This window comes from Elephas maximus, chromosome 1 (assembly GCF_024166365.1).
Source record: "Elephas maximus indicus isolate mEleMax1 chromosome 1, mEleMax1 primary haplotype, whole genome shotgun sequence".
Lineage (NCBI taxonomy): Eukaryota > Metazoa > Chordata > Mammalia > Proboscidea > Elephantidae > Elephas > Elephas maximus.
This window is the reverse complement of record NC_064819.1, coordinates 91,183,437-91,204,557: the sequence shown is the minus strand read 5'-3', so window position 1 is coordinate 91,204,557 and position 21,121 is coordinate 91,183,437. Positions and strand designations below refer to the sequence as shown.

The 21,121-nt window shown below is 55.2% G+C and overlaps 1 protein-coding gene across 5 annotated transcripts; it reads right to left on the bottom strand.

Moving 5' to 3' along the window:
• Positions 1–822: 822 nt before the first annotated feature.
• DDR1 (discoidin domain receptor tyrosine kinase 1) lies at positions 823–20,489 on the bottom strand. 5 transcript variants are annotated; one of them, XM_049887871.1, is made up of 19 exons: positions 17,547–18,111; positions 16,761–16,930; positions 11,690–11,819; positions 11,495–11,597; positions 11,071–11,299; positions 9,582–9,729; positions 9,233–9,332; positions 8,534–8,720; positions 8,188–8,434; positions 7,503–7,598; positions 7,216–7,367; positions 6,193–6,358; positions 5,406–5,516; positions 4,055–4,299; positions 3,770–3,897; positions 3,459–3,677; positions 2,713–2,947; positions 1,948–2,097; positions 823–1,832 (listed from the first exon to the last, which is right to left on the bottom strand). In XM_049887871.1, exons 3-19 carry the CDS (start codon positions 11,775–11,777, stop codon positions 1,692–1,694), a joined length of 2,745 nt encoding a protein of 914 aa, XP_049743828.1. In that variant the 5' UTR covers positions 11,778–11,819; positions 16,761–16,930; positions 17,547–18,111; the 3' UTR covers positions 823–1,691. The 5 variants fall into 5 exon arrangements, with proteins under 5 accessions (XP_049743828.1, XP_049743802.1, XP_049743838.1 ...); XM_049887845.1 differs by lacking the exons at positions 16,761–16,930; positions 17,547–18,111 and adding an exon at positions 20,373–20,487; XM_049887881.1 differs by lacking the exons at positions 16,761–16,930; positions 17,547–18,111 and adding an exon at positions 18,523–18,601.
• Positions 20,490–21,121: the final 632 nt, after the last annotated feature.

Sequence of the window (21,121 nt, the reverse complement as noted above, 5' to 3'; positions counted from 1 at the left end):
AATTGTAGGCAAAACCCCCGGTAGTATTAGCAGTAGTGACTTGTCACTAATAGACATCACAGCTATTTTTATATCCAATTATGGTTGTAGAAATCTTAAAATAGCGTTTTTGCTCATTACTTCCTGGAAATGTCAACAGTTATTACACCTTCTTCCAGGTCTTGTTATTAAATGTATTAAAAAGAAGCTCATAGGTTATACCACAATTTTTAAACATCTTGGTAACTGTTTCAGTTGGTTTTCTTGGTAATCCTATGTGTTTTATTTTGGGGGTTTTAGATCATAATTCTGCGGAGGAATCGGTACACCTCTTCAGATTGCCAAAAGGGTCCAGGGCATCAAAAAAGGTTAAGAATCCCTGGCCTAGTCCACCTCCTTAACCACAGTGTGGAAGAGGGAGGCACTGGGCCTCCTGCAGATCTCCCCAAGTAGACATGGGTCACTGTTGTTAGCTGCAGTGGGGTTGGCTCCTGACTCATGGCAATCCCACATATTACAGAGTAGAACTGCCCCATACGGTTTTGTTGGCTGTCATCTTTATCGAAGCAGGCCTTTTTTTCTGTGGAGCTGCTGGGTGAGTTCGAACCACCAACCTTTCAGTTAGCAGCTGATCACAAACTGCTTGTGCTACCCAGGCTCCTTGACATGGTTCATACATCCATGCAATTCTCCTGAGGTCCCGCAGTCCAGGACCTGGATTGTGTATAAACAGAACTCTGTGCTCCATGCTTGGGCAGAAGAGACAGAATGGGAGGGGGAGGAAGAGAGAAGAAGGAAACTAAGGAAATGGGTTGGTGTGGGGGCAAGAGGCAGATTTTACTGAAATCCCAAGAAACCCAACTCACAGTTGTGGAAAACTCAACCTTTATTATTACCTGCCTAGAGCAGGGGATTAAAATTGCCTTGAGCTAGGTCCATATATTAGTGTAAAAATCTGCGTCTCTCCCCCCAAAAATGTACAAACCCCGAGTGATTATAGAAAAACCAATGTGGCAGCTACGATAGAGATGTCCAAACCCAGGGCCATAGGCCATTGCTCCCTCTTTCCCCCTAATCCCAGTATTTATTCCACAGAACCATACAGGCTTAGAGAAGTTCTAGCTACAAAACAGCAGGAGGGAGGTGGGGATGATGGGGTTGGGGGCAGCAATCCCCCCCAGGTCCAGTGTTGCAGGGGAAGGAGAGGGAGAAGCCAAAGCTGAAGACAATTCCAGGAGCGGTCACCAGGGAGCAGCTCTCCCCTTCTTGTCCTCCTCACCCCCCAGATGCTCACCAGTGCTGTCCAGTGTGTGACGGGAAAGAGAGGCTGAGGGGCCACAGCCATCTCTCCGGAAACCAGTGTTGTCCAGCGGGGCCCAGGTACCCCAATGGGCCATGTCCAGTGTCTGCCCTATCTTTGCCCCACCTTCCCCCAAGGGATGGCTGGAAGAGGTCAGAGAGGATCCCATCCACAGGGCCAGCTGGGTGGGTGGCAGGGGCTTCTAGGAGAGGAGATGGGAGGAGGAACAGGGAGGGGGCATGAGAGCACGTCGGGCAGGGAGGGCGTAGCTCCCTGGGCAGGCCCAGCCCACCTGTAGTCACAGGATTCAGAGGTGATGGGGGATAGGGGACAGGAGTGTCGTCTCTCTTTGCTTTAGTGATGCTGGCTTCCCCTTAATTGCTCCCTAAGGGCAGGGGCAGGATGCTGGGATTCACACTGTGTTGAGCGCATCCTCTGCCAGGAACCGATGCAGCTGGGAAAAGGGTGGTCGCTGCTCAGGTTCCCGGCTCCAGCACCGCCGCATCAGCTCGTACACACCCAGCGGGCAGGCCGGGGGCTGGGACAGGTACACCTGCATGGTGGCAGGGTGGGCGAGAGGCATGGGATAGATGCTCTTTAGTCCTCAAGCTGACGGGCTCTGCCCCTCCCGGGCTCCCTGGTCCACCTCCCCTGCCCTCCCTTCTGACCTGCCGGCCTTGGTCCCGGAAGAATTCTCCCGCATTCTCGATGACCTGCTCGTCGGTGAGCTGCCCAAAGGGCTGGGCCCGGCAGAGCATCAGCACCTCCCACAGGGTCACCCCAAAAGCCCACACATCACTTGCAGTCGTGAACTTCCCCTGGTGCACGGACAGGGCAACAAAGGCAGAGAAGGAAGGGATCAGGCCCTGAAGACCCTCCTCCCCTCCCCACAGGGAGCTCCAGGTCTACTCAGCCCTTTGCCCCAGCCCACCCCTCCCCACCCTACGATCTTCTCTCCTTAGCCAGTCCACCTTTCCCAACAAACCTGCGCTTCTCTCCCTAGGGCTCCACCTTCCTTGCTTTAGTCCTCTCTCCTGGGCCCTGGCCCACCTCTTCCTTCTTCTACCCATCCTTCCTCTGCCCCACCCCCCTTTATCTGATTCCTACCCTCTATCTCCCCACCCAACCCCTTCCATCTGTGGCTCCCTCTCCCCTTATCCCTCTTGCTTTGTGCACCCTGAATTCATCCCCCACCCTCACTCTTGGCTCCTGGATCCTTTTCCCATCACACTATAGCTCCCTGCTTTCTCCAATCCCTTGGGTCAGAAGGAACCTTACAAAGCATGAGCTGATCCCATTTTACAGATGAAGGAACACCAGTCCAGAGAAGGCGAGTGACTGAAAGGGACTCCAGACTGTGAGGGGCAGCCAGTGTTCTCTACAGAAAGCCAGGGTCCGCCTCCACCTACCCTGCCTCTCTCCGGGCAGCTTACCATGAGGATGCACTCCCAGGCCATCCACCGGATGGGCAGCACCGCCCGGCCCTGCACGCGGTAATAGTCCCCAGCATAGAGGTTCCGGCTCATGCCAAAGTCAGCGATTTTGATGGTGAAATTTTCCCCAACCAGGCAGTTCCTTGTGGCCAGGTCCCGATGCACAAAGTTGAGTGTGGCTAGGTAGCGCATGCCTGAGGCGATCTGGGCTGCCACGTGCAACAACATTGGGTAGCTGAGAAAGGTGACAACAGAGGGTCATTGTGGGGGCAGCCCTGTCTCCTCCCCACTTTACAGATTCCCTTCTGGGAGAGGAAGGGGAGCCCACTCCCCAAGCCCAGGAGTGGAGACAAGATACCCATGGACACTGCCCGCCCCTCTGTGGACGCCAGATGGTAGGTTCCAATACAACTTCTCTTTGGCTCATCTAACCCTAGGGATCTATCTCTCATTATGCTCCTCCTCAGTTTGAACTCAGAGTGAGTGAGGGTGAGGGAAGGCAGAAGAGAAATTCATGACAGGGTCCTAGTCCCTTCACCACCCCCACCATAGTAATCCCCAGCCTTTCTGTCCCTTAAGTTCTTGGATTAAAATGGTTGCATCTTCGTCACCCTAGGCACCCCCTAGAGCCTCTACCTGCTTCCCTACCCCACCGCCCCATTTTTGTCTCCAGGCTGGGGCAAGGGCAACGGAGCAGACCTCCTTGGGGGGCAATCGGGAAAGCCCAGTCCGGGTAGGCTGGTTACCTGATGGTGGGTCCCTGGGCAGCCTCCCCGTCCCCTGAGGCCCCCTCAGCTGCCTTGTCCTCTAGCTGATGGGCACTGAGGAACTGGTTCAGGTCGCCATTCTCCATGTAATCGGTAATCATGCAGAGGGGGTCGTCCTGCACACACACACCCAGGAGCCGAATGATGTTGGGGTCTTTTAGCCGTGACATGATCTTCACCTCCTTCAGGAAATCATTCCTGGAGAAGTAGGAAAAAGTGAAGAGAAAGGCCAAGGGGGTGACTTGCATCTCCCTCCTCCTGCTCACAGGACCACCAGCCCTGCTCCTCACCTGGCATTCTTGGTGGCATCTGGCCGTAGGATTTTGACAGCTACCAGCAAGGGATGTCCCTTGCGCACGTTAAGGGGGAAATCAAGACTGACCAGATCTTGAGGGCTCTCTACTTCACACAGGTGGACCTGGAAAAAGAAGGTCATTTGCTAGGCAGCCATAGGGTCAATGGGATAGCACGGTCACAGATGACTGAGGGCCTGGCCAAGGGGGATGTGTGAGCATGGTGACAGAGCCCCAGATCAGGTCAGACACTATTCATGGCTGGGCAGGGATCCTTCTTACCTCCCCAAACTGGCCTTCACCAAGTTTCTCCTTGAAGCGGAGCCGAGACCGAGGGAAATCCGCTCTGGGGGGCCCATCCCCAACAGCCCCTGGGGGCAGTGCGGGCACGGCATAGGTATTGCCCCCGGTTACACCCTGCAGGGTGACAATGTCAGCCTCGGCATAATGAGGGACGCTGTTCTGGGGAGGAGGGGGCAGAAGCGGGGCACATGGCTTCTCGGGCTCCATATAGTCCCCACTGCAGGCTGAAGTATGAAGGAAAAGAAGAGAGGATGAGGCATCAGGAATAGTATAGCAGCCCCTGAGAGCCCCGGTTCTCCACACCCCAGCCTCCCAGAGGCCTCATGTCTCCAGCTAGTGAGAGACTGGGTCTACTCTGTATCTTCCCTGGTATTCCACCCACCAACCTCAAACCAGAGAGAAGATGCTGGCATGGGATGAGGGTTAGCTGTTCCAGAGAGTGGTTTCAGGGCAATGGAAATGGTTGAGCAAAGAACGTCATAAAGTCTTATTCTCTAGAGATCTTCCATAGCCCAAAAGACCATGAGGAAAGTCGGCTGGAAAAAGAATTCCTCTTCCCACCATCAAAAGGATGGTCCCTGCTATCCAGTCACCCTCCACATTCCAAACCATTGTCCCACTCCCAGCTCCCTCCCCTTCATTTTGCTCTTCTACTCCCTGCTTTTGGCCTGGCTCTTTCTACCATGGTTACCCAAACCCACCCTGTCCCAACACACTGAGCTCAAAGACAAGCAGAGACAGGGGTAGACAGAGAGGAAGAGAGGGGAACAATTCCTCACAGCCCCAACAACAAGGAGTCTACAGACAGAAGGAGAGGAAGCAGAGCTGTCCCCTCTTGCCCTGGAGAGAGGGAAACAATGAGAAGGCAACACCAAGGAGAGGAAGAGCAGACAGAAAGGGAATGGGCATGAGCCTTCACCTCTGGGACTGCAGAGAGGACAGGCAGGGGGAGGGGGCAAGCACCCAGAATGAAAGGCCCTCCTCCTTGCATCTCTAGAAAGAGGGGAGAATAAAGGAGGGGTTATAAGAGAACCTTGGGCCACCACAGGAACCTCCTCTCTGGCTCTGGAGAGCTGAAGAGATGGATTAAAGAGGAGGTGTAAAGAGCTGAGAACGAGTAAGCTTTCTATTCCTAGGCTCAAGGGAAAGGCCTTAAAAAGGAGCAAGAAGCAGCAGAGGAGAGCTAACGGCATTAAGAGCTTTCCCCTTAGGAGCTCAGGAGAGCAGAAGAGGCTCCAGTCAAGAAAGGAGGGAGTGCAAGGTGTGAGGACTTTCCCTGCCCCATGGGGGTCTGGGGAGCCTGGTGGAGCCCAGGGGTAGAGGGGCTTACCCTGGGTGTTGGTGGGTTTGGCCCAGGCGGGTGTGGGGGGGCCCGGGCCTCGAGGGGGACGGGCGTAAGTGGCCAGAAGGAGGCGGTAGGCTGGATTGGAGAGCAGCAACGCTGTCGGGAGAAGGAGGGGGGAGACACCGGGAAGGGATGAGACTCGAGGCTAGACAGACAAGGAGATCCAGAATAGGGTAAGACCAGGGCTGATGGGGACAACAAGGACCTGGAGAGTGATGGGTAGCTGTATGGAAAATGGTTGGAGGGATGGATAGGTGATGGTTGGGTGGATGATGGATGGCCAAATATATGTATGTACAGATGGGCGGATGATGGATGGATGGGTGATGAATGGATGGAGGGGTAGATGGATGGACGAATGGATATGAATGAAGAGTGGATGGATGGATGATGGACAAATGTATGAATATATGAACGAACGGGCAAAGGACGGATGGGTAGATGGATGAATGGAACAAACATGGCGAGTCTAAGAGAAAGGAGAGGGGCCAGGGAGACACAATGAGAAGATACAATAGAGACGATAAAGTGCTGTGTATGGGACCCAGAGACAAGATGAAACTGTTGAGGATTATGGGAAATTCTTGAGGGTAATTATGTGGCAGGGACATGGAGTGATATAGAGGGTGACCAGGGGCATAGAAATAGGAAAATGAGTTGAAACTGGGAAGGACAGGAAAAGAAGGGAATGGAGAAGGAGAAGGAAAAGGATACAATAAGAAAACAGGCAGACAGAGAGGACAGAGGTGGACTGGAACACAACAGGTCTTACCAGAACCATTAGGGACACTGGGAGCAGAGTGGGGCGGATTTCCACGGGGCCGAGGCTCCTGGTAAGGGGGTGGCTCTCGAGGGCCTGGGCGGTTGTTGATGAGGATGGTGTCCCCCGGGACAGAGAGATGAACTGTCAGCTCCTCGTCTAACACCCGACGCTCAGCCTTGTTACAGGGAATGGGAAATGTTAACTGTGGCCACTGCTTAGCACACACTTCCTGACACTGTGCTAAGTGCTGTACCCATGTTCTCTCCTTTAGTCCTCCCAATAGTCCTCTAGTTGCAACTGCTATTAGCTCCATTTCACAGGTAAAGAACCCGAGGCTCAAGAGCATTTAAGTAACTTGTCTCGTGTCCCACAGTGGCATTCCAAACCAAATCTGATCAGTCCGTAATTATCAACCTTAACAGTATTGCTACCACTGGACTGTCACCCAGAAGACGTAGACTTGGGGTGTGCCAGACTTCTGTTTACCCCTCTCCCTCCACTCTTTGCCCTTCTCCACCCTGCTTCCGTCCCAAGAGGCTGATCAGTATACACTGTACCCAACAGGCTCCTGGTTGAGTTTGGCCAGAAAGGAGCCCCAGCAGGAGTTGGACGGAAAGCAGAAAGTGAAGTCGGGCGAGTTTTTCGCCTGGCTGCTCCCTGGGAGGTGGACTTGGGCTAGCTGCATCCCTTATCACAGCCCACAGCCCCTCTCAAGGTGCCCTCTCCACGGTTCTAGTAGCTGCCCCTCCTCTCACCCTGGCAGACTCAGGGATGGTCACAGCTCTGCAGTGACTAGCCCTGGGTACTGCACTATTCCTTGCGATTTCTGTGCACCCTGCCCACTCCTTCATACAAGGTTTCTTTACTAAACCCTCCTTTAGTGAGCCTCATTGGACTGTGGCCTGCGTTCTGTGCTGGACCTAATACAGGAGCCCAGGCAAACACTGGCCTCACTGTCCACACCCACATCCTGCCCTCATCAGGCTGCCCTGACCACGGCTGGCCCCCCAGCCCCCAGCCAGTTCCGCCCACCTTGCTGAGGAGCCTACGCCAGTGTAGCCGCCACAGCATGAGGGCAATGATGAGCAACAGCAGCAGGATGATGGCTACCAGGCAGCCGATGAGGATGGCAGTCGGGCTCCCCTCAGCCTTGGGCACGGGCTGCTGGCCCCTGGGATCCAACTCTGGTGAAGGCAGAAGGGTCAGAATCACAGGAGGCTTCCCACCCAGCCTGAGCAGGGAAGGCCCAGGGAGGAATGGTGGAGTGAGGTCCACAGGTCCCGGAGATAAAACCTGGAAGAAGCCCAGAGGCTGCTCACCCAGGCTGCTGAAGTTGGTGGGAGGTGGGCCTGGTGGCCACCAGGGAGCTGGCGGGAAGGTGCCTCCCAGAGCCAGAGATGAGTCGTTTATAACATCTGAGGTAAAAGAGGAGAGGAAAGGAGGGGGTCAGGTAGAGAGATGAAAGTGGGGCATACTTGCATGAGACCTTGGGAATTGAGTTGGTAGGTAAAGTAATGAGACTGGGGTGATGTTCAATATATGTAACTGACCAGTTGGACACCAACCAATGAGAACTGGTGGTGGGAACAAAATCCCAGGGATCCCTTGTTGCTCCAGATGTTAACCCCTTAGTGCTGAACTGCGGGGAGGTGGAGGGCTCCTGGGGGAGCACAGGGGAGGGTCCTGAGTATTAGCAAACTTGGAGAAGAGGCTATTTCCCAACTGAGCGCAGAAGTGTCTCAGTATTTCAACAAGTACTGTCATCCTAGCTCAGTATCTGTATGAGTGAGGGGCTCATAACGGAAAGACAGAGATATACGGGGGACAGGAAAGGGAGGGGCTCAAATTATTTCTGGCATCACTGGTTGGGATGTCTGATGGGTGATATGTAGAGATGGTGCCAGGCGTGGATGTTTGGGGCACTGCAAGGTTGGGGAGATCATACCAGTTAGCAATCCCAGGGGCTAGGGATTGGGTGTAACCAGGGGCTTACCAGGGGCTTACCAGAGATGAAGGCTATCTCACTGAAGAGTAGCCAAGGCCCCGCAAAGAGGAAACGGCACTGCAGAAAGCGGCTTACACGGCCCCCCAGGGGCACCGTGACAGCCCGAGCTCTGGGGTCACCCAGGCTGCCCCCAAGGGCATGGCGCACGGGCTCCCCCTCCCAGGCCATGGCAGGGCCCCGCTTGAAGCGACACTCCACCCCGCCAGGCAGCCGGGCTCCCAGCGTGTGCATGTTGTTGCAGTGGACCTGAGGGGCAGATAGGAGGGACACAGGGTCAAGACCAGGAGCGCCCACGGTCACCCCCCTTGGCCTCGGAGCCCACTTCTGAGAAAGAAACTCACTCACTTGCATGGCCTGGAAGGCCCTCAGCCTGTCAAACTCAAACTCCATCTCCACATAGCCGCTGGGGAAGCTGTGATTGCTCCATCCCACGTAGTCATAGCCTGGCCAGACTCGCAGCTCCTGACTCTTCCTAAAGTCATCCAGCCCTACCACACCATCTGCCAGTTGGCCCAGACCTCCGTACTGCAGCCTGGTCAGGCGGAGACCAAGGAAGAGGAGATTGGAAGAGGACAGGAGGTCACCTTTCAGGGTGCTCTGCCCCTGCCCACCACACATACACAGACACGCACACATACACACACACACACACACACACACAGAGTGGCCTGGCCCCATCTCCTGGCCCAGCTCTTCACCTCCTGCCCCAGCCTCCTGCTCCCTCTCTTCCCTACCCCCAGGACCATCGAGGGTACTTTGTGCCTCTAAGGGGCTCCATTCAGACTATGATGTGAATATCTAGTATGGCAATTTCACAGATGTAAATGTCTCAGAGAAGGGGTTGCTTTTTCTAATTTGCACAAAAGTGTCATATGGGCTAGTGGTGGCCCTGCCTGCTACCTGCCATTCCTAGTTCTGTCCCTTTAGGCACCACCTAGCCCATCCCTCTCCTCAGCCTGTCCATTTCATTGCCCAGACCTCCCCCACCCTCACTCTGACTTCCTTCCACCCAGGCCCATGTCCCGCAGGGTCCATTCCTCTCACCCGCCAACAGTGTGTCCATCATAGGTGGAATCGTTGAGGTGCACAGCCTCGGAGAGGTACATGGTCTGCCCCACAGGGGCCGTGTAAGACAGGAGTCCATCTGGACAGAGTGGGAGGAAGGTGTTAGGGGAGCGGGGCCTCTGTCCTCCAGCCTGTGTCGGCCTGGGCAGGCTGCAGGCCCCTTCCTCGCACCCCCACGGGCCCTCTGACAAGACATGACCATGTTGGCCAGTGGCCTCGCGCAGAGCAACTGCTTCCCAACAGCAGAAAGAGGATCTCAGAAGCCCTTCTCTCCACTCCCCATCTTGTTATCCCCAGAATAGGAGTCTCAGGGGACTGAGAGACTCACCGCTCCAGAGGCAGCCATACAGCTCCACCCGCAGGCAGACGCTCATGACCCGGTCAGCCCGCGGGTAGAAGCGAACCAGTCGGGCCACCATGGGGGGGCCAAGGTCCTTCAGCACTACTCCCCCAGGGTCCTCATTCCCTGAGATCACCTGTGGGCCAGGAAACAGGGTGAATGTGTGGGAAGGGCTCCAGGGTGGAATCTAACTTCCCAGCCTCCAGCTGCTCCCTGGCCTGGCTCACACCAGCCATAGAGACCGGCACTGAGCAGACAGGGCTGTAGGGCGCAGCCAGGCTCTGACACCCCTCTCATCCCTGACGGCACCCTCATCACTCCAGTATCAGCCCTCCCCTCTCTCCTGGCCTGGCTCCATCCATTGGTCTCAAAGCTGCTCATCCTTGCTCATTCTATCCAATCCCTCCCTCATGGCTCGACATCCCTGCTTTGGCTTGCCTCTCCCCTTTTACCCCATTCCCCCTGTTCATTCAACAGACACTGGCCTGAGTCCCACTCTGTGCCAGGCATGTCCCCACCGACACTGGCCTGAGTCCCACTCTGTGCCAGGCACGTCCCCGTGGCAAACATCAGGCACAGTCCCTCCCCTCACAAGACTGAGATTCCAGCAGGAGAAGCAGCTGTGAAGAACAAGAGGAAGGGGAGGGGGCAGAGCAGGGGGAGCTGGGTGGTCAGATGAGGCTCTCTGAGATGACATCTGAGGGGAAACTGAATGGAGGGAGGGAGAGCCTGTGCCCATCTAGGGAGGAGCCTTCCAGGAACTAGAAGGGCAAGTGAAAATGCCTCAGGCTGTGGGAATGAGCCCTGGCATGTTCCAGGAACAGCAGGAATACCAGGGGGGCAGGGAGAAGTGAACAAAGGGAGGGAGAAGAGCAGTGGGCAAGAGCTAGGTTGGGCTCAGCATTCTGTAAGAAGCTTAGCTCTTGTTCTGACAGTGGAGGGGTTTGAGCGAGGTGCAACACTGTAGCTCCTAGGTGGAGATGGGACTTCAGAGGGACAAAGGCAGGAGAAGGGAGAGCAGTTTGGAGACAACTGCCATCATCTAGGCCATCATCTAGCCTAGGCCTGTAGAGGTGGAGGTGGTGAGAAGCAGTTGGGTTCAGGAAATATCATGGTGGTAGAATAGACAGGCCTTGCTGATACTTTGCAAGTGGGAGAAAAAGAGAAGTTGGGGTATCAGCTTATGGCCTGAGCAACTGGGCAAAGATGTTATTGTTTCCTGAGCTGGAAAATTCTGGAGGAGGAGCAGGTTTGGGGCGGGTGGGAATCAAGTTCAGCTTGGGAAGTTAATAAGTTTGAGATCCTGTTAGACATCTAAGTGGAGAGGTGAAGAAGGTGGTCAGGTTTGCAACACTGCATGGCACTCGGGGGTCAGGCTTGGGCTGGAGCTGGTGTAAACTGGAGAGTCATCAGTGGATAAAGTGTAGCTGAAGAGAAGAGAGCCAGGCTTCCTTTGGTTCTGCCCCTGCAGCCTCACCTCCTGACCCCAGCGGTCCCTCCAATCCATCCAGCGGTGGCCATCCCGGGAGTAACGCAGCCGGTAGCTGGGGGAGAACTCCTTGCCAAGGCCCCCAGCATGTCTTCCCTGGGTGCCCACCAGAGCCACCAGGTGCAGCCGTCGCAGATCCACCTGAAGGTACTCTTCCTCCTTGGGAAACACTGGCGATGCTGGGCACCATGCCCCATCCCCATCACTGCTCTCCAGTCTGCAAGGGGGAAGGAGGTCACAGGAATATCTGACCCTCTCTTGGCCTCCCTCTTTAGTATTTAAAGCCCCCAGGACTGCAGGGATTTCATTGGCATAGGCTCTCTCAAAAGTCTTTTGGCTTGTGCAGAGGGGCTGGAAGGTCAAGTAGAGGCCCTAGGAGTTCCCTGTGGTGCAACCCAGGTGTGCCAGGTACCTGCTGTGGCGGGCAGCAGTGGAGTCCGACCAGGAGCTAGAGGCAGAGATGTCACTGTCAGGGATGGTCCGGTCCTGCATGCCCAGGGCATAGCGGCACTTGGCTGGGTGGACACAGGCATATGCAGGGTCAAGGCCCCCAACTGTCTGCCTCCCAAGCCCCATTCCACATGGACCCAAGACCCAGGCTCCTCACCAGGGTCAAAATGCCCCTTCATGTCAGCATCTCCAGTTGCCACCAAGTGCAACAGCAGCAGTAGAGATGAGAGGGCCCCAGGCCCCATAGCTCCTGATCCCTGGGGCCTAAGGCGGTGGGACCAGCATCTCTGCAGGGGACAAAATGGGTGGTAGGGTCAGGTAAGGGGCAATCAGAGAATGGGTCACAGCCAACAGCAATAGAGACACGATGGGCTGCTTTGGGGATGACAACAGTGGAATTATTTAACAGTATCCACTGCACTTTTAGAATGCATCCCCTGTGCCAGACACTGGGCTAGACCCTTAAATAGAATCCATAATTTAATCTTCCCAGACACCTTGTAAGGTAGATACTGTTACTATCCACATTTAACACAGGAGGGAAGTAGGGCAGAGATCGGTGAAAGAACTTGTCTAAAGCCCTATTGCCCCAGTCAATAAAGGGCTCCCATAAAGCAAAATAGCCCATAAACAAGGGCTTCAAACAAAAAACAAATCTGCAAAAAAAAAAAATGTTTCTAACTCAGCTGACTGAAAATGCGTTAATAACTATAATAAACTAAGGGTTCTTACAAATTGACAAAGAAAAATATAAACAACCTGATAGAGAAACAGCCAAAGGGTTTAAATAGACAAGTTCCTAGAAGAGCAAAGCCAACTCGCCAATAAACATTTTTTTTTTTAAATACTCAAATTCACTAGAGTCAGGGGAAATCCAAATTAAATAACAGTGAGATTATTTTATACCCATCGGATTGACAAAATACAGGTGGTAAAGAGTGACAAAAAGGGAACTGCCATGTTGATGGCAGAAACGTAGAGTGTTATCATCTATTTGGAAAGCAATCTAATAATCTCTGTATTTATTTAAAATGTCCATTCCCTTCTAGTGCTCTAACCCAAGGGGGTAGGGGAAGCACCAGGAGGTAAAAACATCTGTAAAAAAAAACATTGCCATCAAGTCAACCCCAACTCATGGCGACCCCACATATGTCGGAGTAGAACTGCACTCCACAGACTTTTTGATGGCTGATTTTTCGGAAGTAGATCACCAGACCTTTCTTCCAAGGTGCCTGTGGCTCATCTTGAACCATCAACCTGTTGGTGAGCAGCTGAGTACGTTAACCATTTGTGCCAAGCCTAATGATCTACTGGTGTAAAAATCAGCCACTGCAAACAGGTTCATGGACTATTACACAGCTAGAAAAAATAACAATTTAGCAATAAATCTCTGACTTGGTGAGATTCTTGTACAACTGTTGAATACAAGATGCAAAAGTACGAATAAAATGATCCCATCTTTCGAACACAAAGAATAATAAGCCCCTGTGTTTGTATACATGTCTACAGAGAGAAAACACTTAATAGGCTACTATAACATAAGCTAATGTGAATGGGAGAGGGGAAAACAAACAAAAAGGGAAAGGATGGACTGGTTGTACTATTTTCCTAAAAGGCTATAATATATGGTAACTTTTATGCATTTATATAAAATTATGTGATATGTAAAAGAATCTAAAGTCCTTTAGATTTATTAAAAGCAAAGATATCCCAAGGAAGGCTGGGCAACTGCTTGTTGAGGGTATGATAAAATTAAGAATAAGATAAGACACAACAGGACTAAACCAAAACCTAATTAGCTTTGTGAGCACAACCAAACACTTCAAGATGTAGCGGGGGGGGGGTTCTGGAGGACCATGGTTTCGGGGGACATCTAGGTCAATTGGCATGACAAAGTTTATTATGAAAATTCTGCATCCCACTTTGGTGAGTGGCGTCTGGGGTCTTAAAAGCTTACAAGCGGCCATCTAAGGTGCATCCCCTGGTCCTAACCTACCTGGAGCAAAGGGGAATGAAGAACACCAAAGCCACAAGGAAACAAGAGACAAAATGGGCCACATAAACCAGAGAATCTATTAGCCTGAGCCCAGAACTAGATGGTGCCCAGCTGCAAAAAAATGACCGCCCTGACAGGGAACACAACAGAGAATCCCTGATGGAGCAGGAGAAAAGTGTGGTGCAGAACTCAAACTCTAGTAAAAAGACCAGACTTAATGATCTAACTGAGACTAGAGGAGCCCCAGAACACATGGCCCCCAGACTCCCTGTAAACTCAGAACTAAAATTATTCCCAAAGCCAACTTTTCAGACAAAGATTAGACTGAACTATAAAACATAAAATAATACTAGTGAAGAGTGTGCGTTTTAGTTCAAGTAGATTAAAAGGGCAGCTCCTGTCAGGAGGCAGGATGAGAAGGTAGAAAGGGATAGGAGCAGATTGAATGGACACAGGAAACTCGGGGTGGAAAGAGGAAGCGTGCTGTCACATTATAGGGATTGCTACTAGGGTCACACAACAATATGTGTATAAATTTTTGTATGAGAAATTAACTTGAGCTGTAAACTTTCACAATAGGAAAAAAAAAAAGATAAGGCTGGACCAGCTGAGCCTGCTCCCCTCCCCACCTAGGAGCCCAGGGTTCTAAGAGAAGTATGGGACCCAGTGCCTTCCAACCTCACTGTCTTCTGGCCCTGCTAGGCTCAGTGTGGTCCCTAAGCCAGCAGCTTCAGCCTGTCAGCACTGGCAGCTTGTGAGAAATGCTGAATCTCAGGCCCACCCTACACCTGCGAAATCAGAATCTGCATTTTAACTCCATCTCCAGGTGATGGTCCCCATTGAAGTTCAAGAATCCCCACTCTGCCCTTACGAGGGCCCAGGCAGCTTGCTCCACCTAAAATCATTCCAACTGTCATCCCCTTACAAACTCAGGTATCTCCCCTTGCCCCAACCCAGGAAAAGCCATCTTGGCTGGCCCTGTCCCAGAGGCCAGCACTGAGTTCTCCAAGTCCTGGATCCTCAGGGACCCCTAATGCCACCTCCCCACCTCATCCCACTCCTGCCATCAGGTCCAACCCCAGCTCTCCCTGCTCTGCCTGCCCTCCCTGAGACCCAGACATCCTGCCCCCCAGTTCCCACATTCTGAAGGTGACTGCCTCTGAAGGAAGAGCCCAGCACTGAGGAAAAGGCTGAGTTGCCTTGGAGATGAGGGTGGGTCTAAAGACAGGAGAAGCCAGGTCACCCCAGGAGGTAGGAGTGGGGGGATACTCCCACATCCCTTTGTCCTTCTCCAGCTGCTCCCACAATGCTCTAGGGCAGGAATGTAGGAGGCAGCTGAGACCCCACAGCTCTGAAGCAGCAGCTGAGGGCGATGACTGAGTTACGGGGGGCACCTGATATCAAAGGAGAGCTAGAACCAGAAGGAATCATGCTTGGTCCCTTGGGGGTCCTCTGGTGCAGGATAGCAGGCTGCCGGAGCCCCAGGCGCCTGGCCCTGAATTCCTGGGTGCCACTCTCCACCCCCACCTCTCTTGGGAACAGCAGGGCCCTTGTTCCCCTGAGTAACCTTCATGCCTATCCCAGATGAGTCACTGGAGCCAGACGGAGACGAGAAGAGCCCCGGGCAGAGATACAAAAACAGGCAAAAGACAAGAGGCAGGCGGAGACAGAGCAAGAAACACAAAGCCAGAGGTAAATAGAGCAGGCTCAGAAACAGGGCACAGAGCCAAGCCAGAAACTCAGAGACATCTCAGCAACCTGTTCTTCAACACCCCCCAAACACCCTAGCTCTCTCAGCGATCAGAAGCACAAGAGTCTTGACCGCACAGTCAGAGGCACAGAGGACAGGCCCAGAGACCTGCCCCAACCCCACCCTGATCCATTACAACCAATTACAAGCCAGGGGCTGGGACACCCTGCCACAGGCCCCTTTACCCGCCCCACTCTCCAGACAACAACACCCACGCAGCTCTGTATATACACACACGTGGCCAGACACACGCACTCACAGAGCTGGCTGTAAACACTGGGGCTAAATGTAGCGCCAGGGAGGCCAAGGAGGCCAAGCACCCGTAGGTATACAAACTTGCAGTGTCTCAGACAACCCCTCACAGACTTTCAGAGACAGACATGTGACAGCCACATAAATCATTTACACACATCAACTCCCAGACAGGGCAAACAGACTTCCGTGCACACATGAACTCCATCCACACTATCCATTCCTGAAAGTCCAGGGCTATCACTTAGTGAATAGTCACCTGCAGACACCTGTGTATGTGGAATGACAGATACCCCATGCTCCTACGGATCAGAAGACCATGTGGGATACACACATTCACGCCCTTGGACACTGGATCCCAAGAGAACTGGGGTCCACCCCTAACACACATGGGTGACCAAGCCAAAGGGAAGTCAAGGGGGTGGGGAGCAGGTAGACTCAGAGGTGGGAAGAGTGGCAATAAGAAAATGAGCCATTTTTCCATTTCCCCAGATCCTTCTGCTTTCACCTCTCTCCACACTACCACTTGGTTCTAGACACACCTATATCCCTGAGGCAATAGTGAGTCTGAGAGCCAGACTCTGGCTGGGGGTGGAGGTGCAGGAGTGTTCATCAGCAAGGACCTGCGATGTGAAGGCTGGGAGGGAGGGGGCAGTAGGGGTTGAGGGACGCTGAGGGTGGTACTCGCTGGGCAGTGATGTTATCTCACGGCAGAACTGACCATCAGCAAGGACCAGCGGCTCTGTCACTGTAGGTGAGGGTGCCAGCAGTCGGGGTGTTAGTCCCTCTCTCTGCTGGGCTATGGCCAGGCTGTCCAACTGGGAGTTGGCTGGGTGGAGGTTTATGGGTTATTAGATGTCCCCAGGGACTGGCCAGGTGGGAGAGTAGGCCCAGCTCTCCAGAAGGAGGAAGAGGATGATTCAGGTGGGCTACATATGGGCACCTGTACCCCCCGAGGTTGGGGTTCGGTTCCTCTTGCTGAGTAAGGCATCCTTCCACAATGCTGGAACACCTTCTTTCTCAGAGGTGAGGGGGCTTCCCCCATTTCAGACAATAACCCAGAGCATTGGGCAGGCGGGAGGGAGTTGGATACCAAGCACAGCCCTGAACGTCCTGTGTCCTCCATCCTGCCTCACTCTTTGGGCCGCGCCTCCCCTGGGGCCCAGGCCTCCACCTTTGGTCATCCAGCGCCCCCCACTCCCGGCAGGGATCCCCTGCCGCTCTCCCTACCTCTCATCGCTCTACCCGGCCGACCCAGGCATCCAACCCGGGAGTGGGGCCTCCTCGGCGGGCGACGGAGCCGAGGGGAGGGGGAGGCGGAGGAGCCAGGAGCTGTGAGCTGGAGGCGCCGGCGGGGCTCTGGAGTCGGGAGGCGGCTCCAGCGAGCAGCTGTCGGGGGCCTGTTCCGGGGAGAGGAGCCAGGGCTGGGGCGGCTCGGGCCCAGGCGCCGCCTCCCAGGCCTTGGCCCCCTCGCTCCCGCCCCTCTCTCGCTCCCTCCCTCCGCCTTCTAGCTGAGCACCCCGGCTTGCCGCCTCCCCGCCCCCTCCCGGCCGGAGCAGTCCCCGCGGCTCCCACGCCCAGCGCCGAGCTCCGGGCCCGAGCTCCTCTCCTCTCCGCCCAGCCACGCCCACCCCAAGCTCCCCCGCGCGCCAGGCCTCCCCAGGTAACCCCCTTGCGGTGCCCTCCCTGGCGCTGCGCCCCCACAGGTGCCGCACTGTCTCCCAAGCGGCCCAGCCGCGCCCGCCTCGTGCCCATCCCTCTCCATTGTAACCCTCCCCCATGGTCCCCACTAATGTGAACCAACAACGTTGAGGGCCCCGGGGGTTGAGTTGCAGCCCCAGTCGGGCCTCCGTGCTCCGACACATCCAGGCCCTCCAGTGAGGGGACTGGCTCAGTTCCTGGAAAGGGGGGTGAAGGGGAGCAGCGCCAGGGCACAGGGAAGGAGCAGGTTCCCACAGGCCCGGTGTGTGCGGCCCAGCAGCAAGAATTAGGGTCAGGAAAGGGGGCAAGGCTCACCTGTCCAGCCAGGCCCCCTAGAACTGCTCTTTTCACACCACAATCGTTGCTTCTCTCTGGCACCCTCTGGCCCTTTTGTCCTCTATATCCCAACTTCGGATTGCCCCAGAGCCTAATGAACAGGCCACTCTTCTAGGCCCTTACTCTCTGCCCCCACCTTCCAGTTCCATCCCCCTACTCCACTGGGCACTCCCCGGTACTCTCAGTGACCCTGCAGTCCAGACTCCTAGGCCTAGTAATGCTGGGCTCCCTGCTCAAGGCGGAAGAATCCCCAGGGGCAGCCTCCCTCACACTCAGCCAGATTCAGCCTTGGCAGGGGCTTGGGGGTCTGCTCAGTGATGGGGATAGACTGGAAAGGGAACCAGGGACCAGGTGGGTAGTGGGGAAGAGGAGAGAGGCACAGGAGAAAACCAAACACTGCCAACAAGGAAGGAAGAGTCTTAGGGAAGATGGGCACAAGGAGTCGGGGTAAATAAATCAAATGAGAAAGGTGTGGGGTGGAGGATGGTGTGAGGTGGGGGAAACAGAAAAGCTTGTGGTGAGAGGTGTTCTGCCCTCACTCAGATCTACTTCGGGCCCCCACTACCTCTCCCCATACCCCGCACACCTGCCAAGCACCTAGACAATGTCACCAACACAGGAATATTCTCTCACCCCATGGCAGCTCTCCACCCCCATAGCACCTCACAGTGGGTGTAAAATCACACTCTGTGCAGTTCCAGACAACAATCCCAAGAAAGAAACACGAAGTCCCAACCAGACAAGTACACACGCAAAACACTACCAGGAAGAAGCTGGCCTTCAAGAGAGGCCAAGGCACAAGGACAGGAACTTCAACCCACCGGCAACACACAAACCCAAGAACGCTCCAACTGCTACGGGACCCGCTAACAGATAGCCCCACAGTGGTTCAGGGAATTCCCTCTTCCTGCCTTCCCCTCCCACCAAAGCCCCAGGGTTCCTCCAGAGCTCTTACCCCTCGGAAGACCGCCGCTGGGGAGTCTGGGCCCCGGAGAGGCAGGGCCGGGGGTGGAGCCAGGCCGTGGGTGTGGCCAAGGCTTCCCAAGTAACCTCACCTGGGCGGACACTCGGGGCCCGCCTTCCTGGAGCTGTGCTCTGTGGGAGCCCTGGGCAGGCCGGCAAGGCCAAGCGGCCGCCAGACGCCTCAGGAATGGAGCGGAGTCCTTCACACCCCAGTGGGACATTCCACACCCCAGGCCTTCGACAGCCCCAGCCAGGTGGCATGGCGCGCCAGACAGAGGGGTCCACTAGGGAGATGGGAAGAAGCCAAAAAGTCCCGAAACCTTTGCCCCCACTTCTTACTCCCCCAAGAGAAATTCCTGGTTGGTGATGCCCACCTCGCCCCAGCCAAGGACTGGAGGAGTGGGAGGTATGCAGGGCTGGGGCCCAGCGGAGTCAAGTGACAGCGGAAAGGGGGCTGGAGCGGGCTGGAATGCGGGGCTCCGAGCCGAGCCGAGATTCCCAGGGGCCAGGGAGGGAAATCCCAGCCACCCAGGGGCTCCCAGAGCAGCGCCAACTACCAAGCGTGCCCATCCAACCATCCGTGACCCCGGAACCCATCTCACATCTCTTGCTTCACTCCCAACCCCAGAAGCCCCATGTCCTCCTGAACCCCCAAAGGACCCTCTGCCCATCCCCCATCCATGGCTCCCCACCCCTTCGCGCCAATGGCCTCTGGCTGCCCAGGAAGAAAAGGAGGGGAAACAGCTGAGAAAATGTGCAGAGAGGCACGTAGAGAGAGCCGCTCAAGCCCGCAGACCACCCAGCCGCGCAGGGAGCCCAGTGAAGGGAGAATGGACCAGATGGGCCCCCAACACTAGCTAACACCCCTTCCCTGAGGTACAGCTGCCTGAGGGGAAGTGCAGGGTCAGCAGCTGGGGACAGCCAGAAAGGGCTGGTGGGGTGGGGGGACTGGACAAGGCTCTGGGCATGAGTCAGACTGATAGCATTGAGTACAAATGGGAAACTGAGGCCTAGGAGTGCAAGGAAGAAAAAGGGATGTAGTCTGGAAGAAAGATGATACAAGAGCTCAGCTGTGGATAGCCTGGGGATGGAGAAAGAAGGGACCAGGGACCAGAGGAGGGAGGGGAAGCGGATGGCCAGGTGGGGAAAATGGTGGTGAAATCCAGAAGGAGGTAAGAGGTAGAGGGAGACTGAGGCTGAGGAAAATGGGGTCAGAGAGGAAAGGGAGGATGACAGGGGCACACACAGCAAAGGTGGGAGATGAGGGGCTCAAGGAGGGAGAGTGGGGTTGGGGGAGAGAAGGGCTGGACCAAGTGAGTGAACTGGAGCAGACACAGAGGGGATGGGGGGGTGACAAAAACCTCAGAGAGGGTGACAGGAACCCAAGGAGACCTGAGAAGTGAGCAGATGATCGAAGGGGACAAGAACAAGGGCAAAGGGAGAAAATGGAGTTAGAGTGAAACAGAGATGGGGAAAGAAGAGGGAGACTGAGGCACAGAGGTTAAAACTAGGGAGCTGAGAGATGAGATGTAAAAGAGGCTGAGAAAGGAAGGGGGCAACTGCAACAGACCAGAAGGCCCAGGACTGAATCAAACCTTGTTTCTGGGCATCCGGACACAGAGCCCCAGCCCTCCCTCTGGGGACAAACTAGCTTCCAGTTCTTGGCACGGAGGGGAGGAGGGGGAGGTTGGGGAATACAGTTGGGGCCGCGCTTTCAGCCCGTTCCCCTCCTCCCACCCACTGTGCCTCCAGCCAGGACCTGGTCCCACCCCACGAGGGGAGGGCCCGGCTGCAGTCCCCACTCCTGCCCTTCCAATTCAGCTTGGGCTTCCTCCCCCTCACCTCCAGCTCGGGGTTCACTTGGGTTCGGTTGTCCCCGGCCTCGGGCCTTTGGGGTTCCAGGCCTGGGGCTGCCGAGGCCGCCGGGCTTTGTCCGCGCGTCCAGGGCCCCGGGGCCGCGGAGCAGCTGCCCGGGCCAGCTGCGGCTGGCTTCGCCGTGACCATGGCAACCCAGCCGGCTCCCCTCCGCCAAGCCTCCCGGCCCCCGCAGAGAGGGAGGGAGCAGACTGGCCGCGGAGAAAGGGAGGGGAGGCAGAAGGCTGCGAACAGAACCAAAGGGAGACGACAGACAAAGACAACCCAGACAAAGGGAGATGAAGCGGGCCGAGTGGAGAGAAAGCGGCCTTAGCTGGCTGTGGTGAGAGCTTTAGGCGGTGGCGGGCTTTGGCCCTGCTGAAGGAGTGAGTCCTGAACAGAGAGGCACGAGAGACTTGAGGGAGGAAACAGATTAAAAATGACTAGTGGTGGTCCTTGGGAGAACTCCTTCTGGGTCTCTGTCAATACGCTTCCTCCACCCAGGACTTTTGTGCCCTGGTGACTCTGGTTTGGATTGAAGGGGGTGAATGGGAGAGGAGTATTAAAGGTGCCTTTAATCACCATGTGAAAGGAAGCAAAGTACCAAATGGGAAAGGGAGAAAGCAAGGTCTTGCCTTCCGAGAGGTGAGGATCGAAATGCCACTCACCCTCTGGCTGATCTTGGCAGAATCGTACACCCCCCCCGCCAAGTTCCCTTGCCTATAAAATGGAGATAA